We start from the raw sequence: 15,401 nt of genomic DNA on the forward strand, positions 1-15,401 counted from the left end.
CCATTGGGAGGATCAATGATTTCCCAAGTTTGTGCCTTTTTAAGAGCATTAAGTTCTAGTTCCATAGCTTCATTCCAATGAGCATATTGTTTAGCATCATTGTAATGAGATGGTTCATGAAAGGAGTGAAGAGCAAGTAGGCATGCTCGAAAGTTAGGAGAAAAAGAATCATAAGAAACAAATCTATTTGGTATTTTGGAAATCCGATTTGATTTTCTTTGAGAGGTCTCTTCGATTGACTCACTTTGGGAAAATTTTTCAAGGGCACGAGGATTTCTTTCATTCCTTCTAGAGTAGACTTGTATTTGTCTTGAAACATTTTCTTCTAAGTTTTGATCATCACTTGGATGTTCAAAATGATCTTCGCTAAGGGATTCACTAGGATCAATATGATCATCTATGATGTTTTCTTGAGGCAACAAGTCAAATAGAAAGGAATAATCAATATTTTCATTTGGTTGGTGCGAAAAACCATTTTCCTCTTCAAGGAATGTGACATCTTTTGAGATATAAAGTTTGTTCTTAAGTATGTCAAAACACCGATAACCTTTTTATTTTTTGCCATATCCCAAAAAGATACATTCAATAGCCCTAGGAGAAAGTTTATCATTTTTGTGAGTTATAACAAAACATTTACATCCAAAAATTCTTAGTCTTTTATAATCGGGAGACATATTGTAAAGTTTTTCAAATGGAGAAAGATTTTTCAAAGAGGAGGAAATAGTTCTATTGATAAGATATGTTGAGGTTAGAACCGCTTCGGCCCAAAAGGATTTTGGGATATTTTTTGAAATTAATAACGTTCTTGTAGTTTCTATTATGTGTCTATGCTTTATTTCCGCAAGATCATCTTGTTGCGGAGTGTTGGGACAAGAGCGTTGGTGACAAATTCCATTTTCTTTTAAATAGCTTTGAAAATCATTGGACATATATTCGCCTCCCGAATCGGACCTAAGAATAGATAGATTTCCCAAAAATTGATTTTTAACCATTGCATGAAATTCTTTAAAGGAGAAAACTTCGGATTTGCGACTTAGGAAGTAAATCCACGTAAATCGAGTGAAGTCATCAATAAAAACCACGTAATACGAAAATCCTCCTTTAGACAAAATAGGGGAAGGTCCCCACACATCGGAATGAACAAGTTCAAATGGCCGAGTGGTAAAGTAACTTCTTTGAGGAAATGGAGTAGCTTTAGATTTCCCAAAAATGCAATCTTTACAAGTCATGTGATTGCCTTTACAAGTATTGTTTAAAAACGGAAAAAGAGACATTTTTACAAAATTTGGATGGCCAAGTCTCTCATGCCAAATTCCAATACTTTTGTCTTTTACAAGATTGCAAGATGACTTCGATGGAAGAGTCAAAAAGTCCATAAAATAGAGATCACCCCTTCTATGGCCTTGTCCAATCAGCTTTCCTGACTGGAGATCCTGCGCGGTGCAATCTTTAGGTGAGAAAGAGACTTGGCATCCATGATCGGTGATTTGAGAAACGGAAAAAAGGTTTAAATTAATTTTAGGAACGAAAAAATTTTTAAAATCAAGTGTTCCAATACTTTCAATTTTTAATGATGTTCCATCGGCCGTTGAAACACAAGAGGATATGGGTTCGAAAAAAACATTTGAAAGAGAGTTTTTATGAGATGTCATATGAAAAGAAGCACCAGAGTCTAGTATCCACATACCTGGAGGTGATGAAGAATAGGCGATGGCGGCTCCGGAAGTTGAAGAAGAAGTCTTGAGAAGATGTTGGAGAACTTCGGAGATATGATTAAGAGTTTCTTTTATATCTCCCTCTTTGGCACTTTCTTCTTCCTTCTTTGGAGAATTTTCTCCAACCGCGGCTACTTTTCCCTTAAGTTTGGGACAAACAGGTCTAATGTGCCCCGGTTCATTACAATAATGGCATATTATTCCCTTTCTAGGCCCATTGCTATTTTTGTTAAAGTGAGAGGGTCTATATGCTTTAACATTTGATCCGGGCCTAGTAACAGCCAAAACTTCATCACTCTTAACACTTAAGTCAAGTCGAGTTTCCTCTTGTCATATTTCGGCAAGGGCGTCTTCAATAGGTAGAGCTTTGCTTCTATGGAGAAGAGATGCCCTAACTTGTTCAAATTTCGGGCAAAGACCATGAAGAAATTGAAAAAAATGCTCCTTTTCAATTTGTTCCCTTCTTAATTCAATGTCTTCCGGAGCCACCCATTTAGGCTCAAGAAGAGCAAGTTCATCCCAAAGAGGGGTTAGAGAGCTAAAATAGTCCCGGACACTCATATTCATTTGTTTGGTGGAACGAATTTTTTCTTGACAAAAAAATTGTCGAGCAAGATCCTTTTGGGTATACATACCCTTAAGGAAAAACCAAGCCTCATTGGCCCTTCTAAATTTGGCAATATTAGCACAATTTTTAAGGTCTACATTGTTCATAAACCATGCCAAAATTTTGGCATGGTTACTTTCCCAATCCTCAATTTTGGATTGATGGTCATTAATAGCTTTGATGCGCTCATCGCCATCTAAAGCTTTTTCAACCTCATTTTCGATTTTGGTGAGAACAAGAGAGGGTTCGGGAGTAGTTCCCATAACAAAACCCCAAAGTTTCTTACCTCTTAGATGATTTTCCATAGCGGAGGCCCACATGAGATGGTTGGACCCATTTAGCTTAAAAGAAAGCTCCACTTTAGAGTCACGTTCCATCGACACCAAATATCCTTCCTTTCTTCGAAAATTTGAGAGGCACACGTTCCAAGATAACAAAAAAAAGCTCAATCACCAACCGAGCTCTGATACCATGTAATGAAAAGAGGCGGAAACACCAATAGAGCAAAAGGCACTCTTTAAGAGTGACCACTAGAGCCAAGAACACAAACACCAAATGTGCACACACAAAACTCTCAAAAGTAGAAAATGACTTAAAGTCATAAGTTGGATATTATTGAAGAAAGGAAGAGAAGGGTGAAAAACCCATGCTTACAAGAGGAGAATACCTCCTCTATTTATAGAGGGAGGCTCAAAGAAGGGACCACAAGGGGGCTCCCTTGTAGTCGTTGGGGCCCCAACGACTACAAGTGTGGGGCCCCTTGTGGTCTTACAAAAGGGAAAAAAGAAAAAGAAAAAAAGGTAAAAAGGAAAAAGAAAAAAGTAAAAACAAAAAAATACATTGGTTGTTTTACAAGAATACCCCTATCGGGTATTTCACTAAAAGAGAAACAATATATATATACATATATGTATACATATACTTATATATATACGGATGTATATATATAAGTATATATATACATATTTTAACATGTCCCCTCAAACTTTACGGGGAGAAGACCGAAAGTTTGCTAAGGAGAAACATAAATCGTGGCTGCATTCCTGTGGTAGTATACTCGACCTGGAAACCACATTTTGTTTCTTATTTCTCCATGAAATCAAGTTGTCTCCCAAAAATACACAGAATCCTGTGGTAGACTTTCTATCTACTACAGATCCAGCATAGTCAGCATCAGAATAGGCTACTATCTCCAGAGTTCCACTTTTACTGAACAATAACCCCTTTCCAGGAGAGGATTTTAGATATCTGAGAATCATTATGGTTGCATTCAAGTGTACCTCAGTTGGTTTGTCCATAAACTGGCTAACTTTGCTTACTGCTAAAGCAATATCCGGCCTGGTCACAGTTACATATAATAGCTTCCCTACTAGGGAGCGATAGCTTTTGCTATCAACTAGTTTTGACCCTTCTTCAAACAACTGAACTTTATGGTCCATGGGAATATTTGCTGGTTTAGCTTCCAACATGCCTGTTTCCTTTAATAAGTCAAGAACATACTTCCGTTGAGACAAAACCATCCCTTCACGGCTCCTAGCAACTTCTATACCTAGAAAATACCTGAGTGAACCAAGGTCTTTTGTAACAAAGTGTTTTTGAAGATGAGCCTTTGTGGCTTCAATAGCTTTCGCATCATCTCCTGTAAGAATGATGTCATCCACATATACCACCATGACAACTATACAGAGCTAGTTTTCTTTATAAATAGTGTATGATCAGCTGCTGATCTATTAAAGTCAAAACTTGACATCACTTCAAACAACTTTTGAAACCATGCACGAGGACTTTGTTTCAAGCCATAAATCGCCTTTCTCAATCTACACACCTTCTGACACTCCCCCTCAACCTCGAATCCTGGAGGTTGTTGCATGTAAACGGTCTCAGATAGATCCCCATATAGAAATGCATTTTTCACATCTAATTGGCACAAGCTCCAACCATGCTGAACAGCTACTGAGAGAACAAGACGGATGGTACCCATCCGTGCAACAGGAGAAAAAGTTTCAAAGAAGTCAATACCAAATGTCTAAGTATACCCTTTCGCTACTAATCTGGCCTTGTACCTTTCAATAGAACTATCAGATTTGTACTTTATTGTATATACCCATTTACATCCAACAATGTCAGCATCTGCTGGGGAATCAACTAGATCCCAGGTATGCTGAGATACTAAAACATTCATTTCTTCTTGCATAGCCAGCTTCCAGCGATTATCAAGTTTTGTCTGTTGATAGTTCAGATGAATAGTTTCAGCAGATAAGGTTGAAATAAAAGACTTCATCTGATGTCCAATTCTGGCATGGGTGACAAAATGAGATATGGGATATAAGGTACATTGTCGTGTCCCCTTTCGTAGAGCAATAGGCCTGTTATCATAATCCTGAAGATCACTATTGTCAGTAGAACTTACCTCAGGAGAAGAAGAAGATGAAGGCTCTTGCGGAGGTGGAGCTCTACGCACATATACCAATGGAGGATTATTAAATCTGGAAGAAGATGAAGTTTGGTTCGGTAATGAGGGCACAGATTCCAAAGGAAAAGGAGGTATAGGTAATGGAAAAGACTCAGCTGGATCAACCTGCAGCGGGGAACCGGAAATAGAGTAATATGGAGAGGATTCCAAGAAAGATACATCCGCACTGACATACTCTCGGCGAGAAATAGGATCATAACATCGATAGCCCTTTTGATTTTTTGGATAACCTATAAATATGCATTTTGTAGCCTGAGCGGCTAATTTATCACGGTCAGGGCCAAGTTTGTGTACAAAACAAACACATCCAAATATTTTTGGTGAGAAAGAAAAAAGTGGGGCATTAGGTTTTAGGATATGTAATGGAATTTGATTACCCACAGAAGACGAAGGCACATGGTTGATCAGATAGCAAGCAGTGGTAATTGTATCACCCCAATATAACGAGGAACATTGGATTGAATCATAATGGTCCTGGCAACATCAAGCAGGTGCCGATGTTTGCGCTCAGCCACCCCATTTTGTTGAGATGAATAGGCACAGGAAGTTTGTGGTTGGATGTCATGATCTTGGTAAAATTGTAACAGACCTTTTGATTTAAACTCGAGAGCATTAGCAGTGCGAACAATCTTGACAATAGATTCAAACTGAGTTTTTATTTCAAAAATTAGGGATTTGATAATACTTGGAACTTCAGATCGTTCTTTTATTAAAAATACCCATGACAACTTAGAAAAATCATCAACAATAACAAGATAATAACGACACTGAGTCCTAGTAGGAATCTTACTAGGACCCCATACATCTGCATGAAGAAGTTCAAAAGCTTTATTACTAGACTGACTCTGACTCGAAGGGAACGAACTTCGATGATGCTTTCCCAACTGACATGCTTCACACTGAAATGATGTGGTGGAAGGAATTTGAGGAAAGACCGAACGAAGCTTTGACAAAGAAGGATGACCAAGACGACGATGCCACTGAACAGGACTGAATGAGTGTTCCACTGCAGCATGAACATTATCCATTGGATGATGTAGATAGTAGACTCCATTTTCTTCATAGCCTCCACCAATCTTCTTCCCCGTCAGCAAATCTTGAAAATGACAACCCATCGGATCAAATATTACTCTACAGTTTTGCTCTCTTATAAGGCAACTAACAGAAAGTAAACTTTGAGGAAAGTTTGGAGCATGAAGAACATTTTGCAACTGTAATGAGGAGGATATAGAAATATTTCCCTGACCAACGACCGGGGAGGAACTCCCATCGGCTAATGAGACTCCTCGATGAGCATTAATATCCTTTATATCTGAGAAAACAAGTGAATTTCCACACAAATGTCTGGATGCACCAGAGTCAATAATCCACTTACTGTCAGTCGGATGAAGATGATTTCCGATTGAATAGGCAACACCAGCTACAAGAGGAGTGGAACTCAAAGGACGAAGAGCTATCAACTCATCATATTCAGCATGACTGAGGGTAGGGGTGGCAATCGTGTCGGGTTGGCGAGTCGACCCGACGGGTTGGCGGGTCAGCATACCTCAACCCGAACCCGACCCGTTTATTAAACGGGTCGACTGTGGCAAACACGAACCCGACCCGTTTAATAAACGGGTAACCTGACACGACCCGCCAACCCATTTAAGAAATGGGTTGGGTCGGGTAAACAGGTTCTCAGGTTGGCAGGTTGGGTTGGCGGGTTGGGTTGGCGGGTTGACAGGTCGGGTTGGCAGGTTGGCGGGTTGGCAGACGGGTTGGCGGGTCGGGTTGACCCACCCGCCTAACCCGTTTATTAAACGGGTCAGCCGGGTTGGCGGGTTGGCATACCCCCAACCCGAACCCGGCCTGTTTAATAAACGGGTTACGCGGGTCGACCCGTTTATTAAACGGGTTGGCTTAAGCCCAACCCGAACCCGCCTAAGAGGCGGGTTGGTGGGTCGGGTTGGCGGGTCGGGTCAGAAATTGCCAGCCCTAACTGAGGGTGATACTACGGTCACTTGCAGAGATATTCTCCTGTACGTTTGTTGCCTCGATAGTAGTAACATTTGCTTTAGGAGTATATGACTTTGATGAAGAAGAGGTTGACCAACCATGCTTATCCCAGCAACGATCTTCTAAATGTCCAGATTTTCCACAAAATGTACATTGAAGTTTTCCTCTGCCTCCCATACCACGTCCACGCCCTCGTCCTCTGATATTCTGAGTATTTTCACGCCCATAACCAGATGAGACAACAAGAGCAGATGACTGAGTCACAGGCTGAGATTGTGGCAGAGAGATCGCAAGTCTACTCAGACGATTGTATGCATCAGCAAGAGTGGGAACATCTGATCCAGTCAATATTTGAACTTTTGCAACAGAAAATTCTGAAGAAAGACCTGTAAGAAAACGAGCAACCATGTTTTGTTCTTGATGATCCTTTTGCTTTGAGCAACAAAGAGGCCTGTGAGCATTAAGTCTTTCAAACGCAGCTTTGACAGAGGCATAGTATTGGGCCAAGGTCTGATCTCCCTGCTGCAAATTATAAATCTCTTGTTCTACTTGCAGGATACGACTCACATTAGTTTCTTGTGAGTATGTATCACGAAGATTGTCCCACATCAGTTTGGTTGTATTATAGTAGATCAATCCATCTGCAATATGGGGTTTGACACTATTCATGATCCATGACATAACTATGTCATTATCTTCATCCCAAGTAACATATTTTCCCAATTTTTCAGGGGATTCGTCTTCCAACAGAATATGTTTTCGACAATGTCCAGATACCGACATCATAAAAGTTCTGGACCACCTGGCATAGTTGGTTTCATTCAACCTTACGGAAGAGCCGTACGAGAAGGGGTTGGCAAAAGCCTTATACTCCCCAATCTGTTCCATTTTAGAATCACATTTCGAATTTTAAGCCATACTGCTCACTTGAACAACAAGTATTCAAGTAGAATTTTCAACACTGTAAGGAATCAACCCTACTGTTTCCAAAAAAAAAAACAGTCCACAACCAGCAGGTAATCACTCCTGCTGCTGTTACGACAAAGGGATAGCTGAAACTAACACAACACGAAACAAAACTCGACACAGCAGGGAGTCACGACCATTGCTGCACCAAACACACCACGACCAACAATAATATTCAGTTGCAACACAGATGAACACGACAACTGCTGTTCCCCAAACATATAAGGCATAACGACCAATAAGTCTTCAGAAGACAATTAAATAGATCAATCATATCTCGATCACACGCAGCTGACACATAAAATAAATTCCAGAATCACGGCAGGCACGCAATCAGCACAGAAAAATGAAAATCACGGCTGGCACGCAGTCAACACAGAAAACATGAAAATCACGGCTGGCACGCAGCAGCACAGAAACTTGTTGTGTGACCCAATCAACAGGAACAACCAACAGCACATCAATCACGGCAGGCACGCAACAGCAGGAACTCGTCAATGTCCAGGAAATCACGACATGAGATCACGAAAAAAAAAACTCCCACGAAGAAAAAAAAAACTCCAGATTCAAAAAAAATGGTTACGGCTCTAGGAAATCACGACAGCAGCTCCATCCTTAGATCTGACGACAGATCTGGGTAACATCCCAGATCTGTTATCAGATCTTCCACAATAGTGCAACAGCAAACCTGATTTCACGCAGTCTAGGGTTTTCTTTTCTCGTTGGTGAAGATCAGTCCTCTCGTGATCACGCTCCCGAGATCGAGAGCTCTGATACCATGTAGAAGGGAGCAGCCACCTATGTAGAGAGAGAGAGAGAGGAAGAGAGAGAGAGTCGGCTGCACAGAAAAATAATCTTGTTACTACTTAGATTAGGGCTTCTCTCTATATTAAATAGAGAGAGGCTAAAAGGAATGATTACATCTAAGTCCTTATGAGAACAAAAATTTCAAAAGACCTCTAATATAAAAGAACTTAAACTAAAAACCACCTATTCTCAACATATCACATGCACGCATGTGCTCATATCATCAGAGAATTTTGTTTGATACCTAGCCTGTTGTTTTACGTTCTATGCATGTGCTCATATCATCAGAGAATTTTGTTTCATACCTAGCCTGTTGTTTTACATTCTTCTTTTCCAGTTCTCACTGCATTTAGAGCTTGCATTGATGTAAACTCTTCCACGAAAGGTACAATCATTACGGTGAATGATTTTCCAGAAAAGAGAACACATTTTACAACTATACTTTAGTGTAAGTTGATTATCAGACTAAGGGGAACAAATTTGTAGAATTCCTTCTTCTTCTTTTGATGGTAGTTTTGACCAATAGTTACTTGCATAGAATGTTGCAGGTCATAACTAAACAAGTGGGCAAAGACTCTGGTACGCTAGGCTAGGTTTATTTGATTTAAAAAAAAAAGGCCTCGATAGCTTGGTACACTAGAAACACTGGTTCAAGGGTTGCGAATTGCAGCATCAAGTAGATAGACCAGGTAACAACAGTTTTGACAACTATTAAAAGAAAATCATATGCCCCATGAACAATAATCTCTTAGGAATATCATATTCTTTCTCATATTTTCCCGCCTACGCTATCAGTCCGCTTACAAACTCTACAAAATCATAAGTATTAATTCCTAATAAGTATCATTTTTTCCTTGGATAAGTCTTGGTGTAAGATTCACGCACCACAGACTTGGTATGAATGAGTGAAAAATCTCATTACCCAAGGAATTTGAAGTAAATTTGACTCACAGATGGATTTTTCATAGTTAATCTTCACAATATACTTTGAATATAAAGTTTAAAAACTAAAGAATCAACAACAACAACAACAACAACTATGCCTTCATCCCAAAACAAATGGGGGTCAGCGATATGAACCAAAAAAGAAAATCATTCTGAGTCCTCCACATGAATCCTTTTCCTCCAATCATTTTTATTCAATGCCATGTCCTCGGTGAGGTTCAAAGCATTCATATCCTTTCCTATCATCTTCATCCAAGTCTTCTTCGGCCTACCTCGACCTCTTTTGACTAATATATTTTTTCATTTGTCCATCCTTCTAACTGGAGCGTCATTAGGCATTCACCGAATATGTTCAAACCACCGTAAACGATTTTCTCTCATCTTATTTTCAATGGATGCAACGCCTACCTTCTTACATATCTCCTAGTTTCAAATCTTATCTTTTACTATATTTCCACACATCCATCGAAGCATACGCATCTCAGCTACATTCATTTTTTGAATATGATGTCTCTTGGCCGCCCAACATTCCGTATCATATAATAAAGTGGGCCTAATTGTCATCCTATAAAACTTTTCCTTCAACCGCAATGGCATTTTACGATCGCACAGCACTCCAGTTGCACTTTTCCATTTCATCCACCCAACCTTTATCCTATGGTTTACATCTCCATCAATTTCTCCATCATTACGAATGATAGATCCCAAATATTTGAAACAGTCATCCACCGATATTTCTTTCTCGCCAAGCTTCACTACACTCTCATCACTAGTGCGTTGCTTACTAAACCGACATTCCATATATTTTGTCTTACTCTTACTCAACGTAAAACCTCTTGCTTCCAATATCTGTCTCCATAATTCTAACTTAGCATTAACCCCAGCTCTAGACTCGTCAATCAAAACAATATCATCAGCAAACAACATACACCACGACACATTTTCTTGAATTGATTTCGTAAGCTCATCCATCACTATAGCAAATAGGAAAGGACTTAAAGTAGATCCTTGATGTAACCCAACTGTTATAGGAAAATTGTTTGTCACCCCTCCACAAGTGCAAACATTGGTTACCACTCCTTCGTACATATCTTTAATTATACTAGTGTACTTGAGCGAAACACCTCTCTTCATCATTGTCCACCAGAGAACATCCCTAGGTACTCTATCGTATGCCTTCTCTAAATCAATAAAAACCATATACAAATCTTTGTTCCTCTCTCTATATCTCTCAATAATTTGTCTAAGAAGATGTATAGCTTTCATAGTTGATCTTCCACGCATAAAACCAAATTGATTCTCAGATATCATAACCACCTTCCTCAACCTATGCTCAATCACCCTCTCCCAAAGTTTCATAGTATGACTCATGAGTTTTATACCACGATAGTTTGTGCAATATTTTATGTCACCCTTATGCTTATATAGAGGCACCAAAGTACTCTTCCTCCACTCAGGCATCTTATTTGTCTGCCAAATCTTGTTAAAAAGATTTGTCAACCATTCTAAACCATTCTCACCCAAGCATTTCCAAGCCTCGATAGGTATACCATCTGGTCCAACTGACTTTCTTGATTTCATTTTCTTTAAAGCCTCTGCAATTTCTTTCTTTTGAATCTTGCGCATGAAGTCACGATTCATCTCATGAGAAGAAATGGAGAAGTCTACAAGATCCTGAGCATGACTTCCATTAAAAAGCTGATCAAAATAATCTTTCTATCTCTCCTTGATCTCCTCATCTTTGACTAAAACCCTTTGAGTTTCATCTTTGATGCATCTAACCATACCCAGATCTCTTGATTTCCTATCTCTTATCTTTGCAAGCCTATAAATATCTTTCTCTCCATCTTTGGTATCCAACTTGTCATAAACCTCCTTATATATCTTATCCCTCGCATTTCGAACTACTTTTTTAGCTTCCTTCTTTGCTATCATATACTTTTCCAAATTCTCATTATCATGACTTTTACTTAGATTTCTATAACACTCTCTTTTAACCTTAATAGCTAATTTGACATCCTCGTTCCACCATGATGTATCATTACCTAGCAGTGCACCGCCTTTAGACTCACCCAATACCTCCTTAGCCACCTTTCTCATGCAACCCGCTATCTTATTCCACATTGATTCTGAATCCTCCTCGAGACACCAATCAGCTTCCTTAACTACCTGCTCTACAAACATTCCTTGTTTAGCTCCTTTCAGTGCCCACCACTTAATTCTAGGATCTATCTTATGTCTATCTCTTTTGCGGCATTTTTTAATTCTAAGATCTAAAATTAAGACTCTGTGTTGTGTAGCTACACTTTCTCCTGGTATAACCTTACAATCGATGCAACAACCCCTATCTCTCTTTTTAAGTAGGAAAAAATCTATCTGACTCGTATTAACCCAACTTTTAAATGTTACTAGGTGAGACTCCCTCTTCCTAAACAAAGTGTTGGCTAAAATCATATCATAGGACAAACCAAAATCTAAAATCCTTTCTCCACTTTCGTTTCTTTCTCCTATACCATAGCCTCCATGGATACTCTCAAATTCATCCCTACTAATGCTTACATGTCCATTAAGGTCACCGCCGATGAAAATCTTATCTCCATGAGATATCCCTTGTACTACTCCGTCTAAATCTTCCCAAAATTGACGCTTAATGGAATCATCTAAACCTACTTGAGGTGCATAAACACTAATAATATTAATGATATTCGTACCTAATACTAATTTAATAAGTAAAATCTTATCCCCCTTCCTACGGACCTCAACTACATTATCTATAAACCCACGACTAATAACAAACCCTACTCCATTCTTATTCCTATTTATTCCTATATACCAAATCTTATATCCCCAAGGGTCTATCACTTTTGCCTTCTCACCTACCCATTTGGTCTCTTGTAAACATAAAATATCAATCTTTCTCCTACACATAACATCTACTAACTCTATCAACTTACCAGTTATAGACCCTATGTTCCAAGTGGCTAACCTAATTTTATGGTCTTGAACTATCGTCTTTACTTTAACTCATCCAACAAAGTGAGGCAACCCTTGCCTATTTGACACCACACTCGAGCACTAGTGTGACCCGGCGCTCCTGGGCAATGACCTAGCAACCCTTGGCCATTTATCACTGCCTCCCGGCCTATAGAGTACAGCGCGTCGCTCAGTAGGGAACGCCCCAACGAAATTCTCATATTGGTTCATATTCAAAGGGTGTGACTAAGTTTTTATGTTGGCTGTCACTGGCCTACCACAACCCTCCTCCTATATTAGGGATTGGGACCAAACAGAAAGAGAAAATGGATTTACACACACAAAAAAATAAACCCTTGATGATGAATCATCACCAAAACAGAAATGCCGCACAATGATCACAGATAAAAACTAAAGAATAATCAAACAAATTATCCATATTGCACCAAAAAGTCACTATGGGAGAAAAAAGATAAAAAAGGCATTCCAGACCCAAATGGACCAAACCGTTAGATGAAAGACATGATCTGCGCTATGTAGACCATGCTAAACCCATCTGCATGGTACAATTCTACTTGGAAATGCGTGAATATGTGACATTCCACTCAATGACACAGTATGGACATCAACACCAAAGACTTATCCCTTTTTCTTGTTTTGTTAAAGAAGAAAAATAAAGGAGCTTCAACAAGTACAGTCAGGCACTAGGAAAACCAATCACCCAATCAAACATATCTTATGGGTTTTCAACTCAAAAACAAACAATTAGAATATGTTTTGACGCTTTCAAAAAGTTACTGACCAAAACTGAAAGGTATGAAACCACAATATATAGAAATTGAATTTAAAATAATATAAATAATATTAGTATTAATATTAATAATATCCTTATTTAATCCAGCCTCATACCAACCATAATAGACACCATAAATTTGTATCCGTCGACCTTCCACTAGAGGATTGTCTTTCTCTATGTGTTTTCTGGAGTACTTCACTCAGATAATTACTGAAGTAAACCAAAAAATAGAACATCCAAATACCATATAAATAAACAAACAACAAAAGACCACTATATATTAAAAGAATGCTTAAATTTTGAGCCAAAAAAAACATCAGCAAACCAACTCAACAAAAAAATAATAATATTAATAGATCCCATCCAACAAAAAAGCAATATAACAGCGGAGGAACGAGTAAGAAACTGGTCAAACAATTGACCATATTAGTGAATAGAAGAAAATTTTCGAAATTAATGGTAATGAAAAACACCAATATCCTCAAATATAAAAACCATGAAAAAAAAAGGAATCATCAAATGATCATACAAAGAAACGGACATAATCGTTATAAACAAATTAACCCCCCCCCCCTACCCCCAACAAAAAAGAAGAAGAAGAAATGGGTATGCAGAAATCGATATGAACAAAGAAGAGTAAGTACCATCGATCGATAACGAGTTAACGGGCGGATTTATGATGGTGATCACGGCAACCCCATCGGCACCAACCTCCATCTGAGCCCTTCCCTTCCCACCCATCTCGTCGAATGACGAACTGCAGCACCAGAAATGGAGAGAACAAACAGAAAGAGAGTGTGCGAACGTGTGAGAGAACGAGGAGAAGAAGAGAAAGCCCCCAAATGACTTTCTCTCGATGGTGAAGATCAGAAGCAATTAAAGCAGGGCGGTCAGAGTTTGTTGCGGTGAAACAGCCGATTTTTAGTAACGGTGACGGAGAGATACGGATAATCACAAATATCTTGAAATGTCACGATATTTTGTCGTCTATTCTAAACAGTATAATTATCGGCAAATTCATAGCGTCAAGTAGGGATGTAAACGGGTCGGACTCGGGTCCGACGTTATTGGATTCGGAGTTAGATGGAAAAGATAAAACTGAACCCGGATCCGACTAGCTTAAAACCCAATATTTACTCTTAATCAGTTCGGTCTTTTAGTCGGAATCAAGTTTGGGTTTGAATGCAAAACTCAATGCTGAATCCAAATTTGAATCGGATACAGATTTAGCTACCGAACCTGACTAATCGGATTCGAGTCAGATGTCGTGACCTGTTGACATAATAACTTCTTGTGCCATGACTCTGTAGTGTAATTCATACCCACAATCAGGCCCAACCTCGTCAAGTGAATGAGCCTATTCATAACGTGTCGTACCATGGTTATGTTAGTGTGATTCATATCCACTATGGATGTTAAGATCGGGCGATACTTGATCCAACCCAATAATGATTCTGTACGGACTCAACAAAGTAGGTCTGATGGTCTAATTCGGACAAATGTCTTTTAATTTCACAAAAAAAATTACATTTCAGGTCTGTGTTGGAGAGTGATAATCACATTTAGGGATGCAAACGCATCGGACAAGGATCAGCTAAATACACAGAAAAGCCAGTTACGAATAAGGTTGGGCTAAAAATCATAAAATATCCATGCTGGATCCAATCCATTTGCATCTCTACTCAGAGAGAAATGATACCCACCAGCTGAAATGGCTGATATTGACTACCATCCAACTTGTTTTCAAAGGGAGAAGGGGATGGAACTACCCCTTTTTTCATTAGGTTCCATTGCGAACTTCTAAAAATTATATTTTTAAGCATAAGTATTATACTGTATCGTACTATAAATATCGTTATTTTTGGGTTTTGTGATATGATACACACTCGTATAGTGATATGAGTATGCATTGTATGATATAGCTTTCGGCATACTTTAAAAAAGTTAGAAGTTATATTATTTTTTTCATTTTGGGTTTTAAATACTTTTTGAGGATAGACTTCTTCATTTGTCTAAAGGCCATTATAAGTGCATTTCTACTATTTTTTCATTTAAAGAAGTCGGTAAAGGTAAAAAAAAAAAATTTGCTATTTTTTCAATCAAGAAAATAGATTAAGGTAA

At 38.8% G+C, this 15,401-nt stretch overlaps 1 protein-coding gene across 1 annotated transcript in view; it reads right to left on the reverse strand.

Moving 5' to 3' along the window:
- MFP2 (multifunctional protein 2) overlaps positions 1–14,142 on the reverse strand; it is a 28,064-nt gene extending 13,922 nt beyond the window's left edge. Inside the window, exon 1 of the mRNA XM_090002102.1 lies at positions 13,925–14,142. Coding sequence (XP_089858228.1) covers positions 13,925–14,021 — 97 coding nt within the window. The 5' untranslated portion in view covers positions 14,022–14,142. The remainder of the gene's footprint in view (positions 1–13,924) is intronic.
- Between the last annotated feature and the right edge of the window lie 1,259 nt (positions 14,143–15,401).

The sequence above is a fragment of the Nuphar pumila genome, chromosome 3 (assembly GCF_984573655.1).
Source record: "Nuphar pumila chromosome 3, dmNupPumi1.hap1.1, whole genome shotgun sequence".
Classification (NCBI taxonomy): domain Eukaryota; kingdom Viridiplantae; phylum Streptophyta; class Magnoliopsida; order Nymphaeales; family Nymphaeaceae; genus Nuphar; species Nuphar pumila.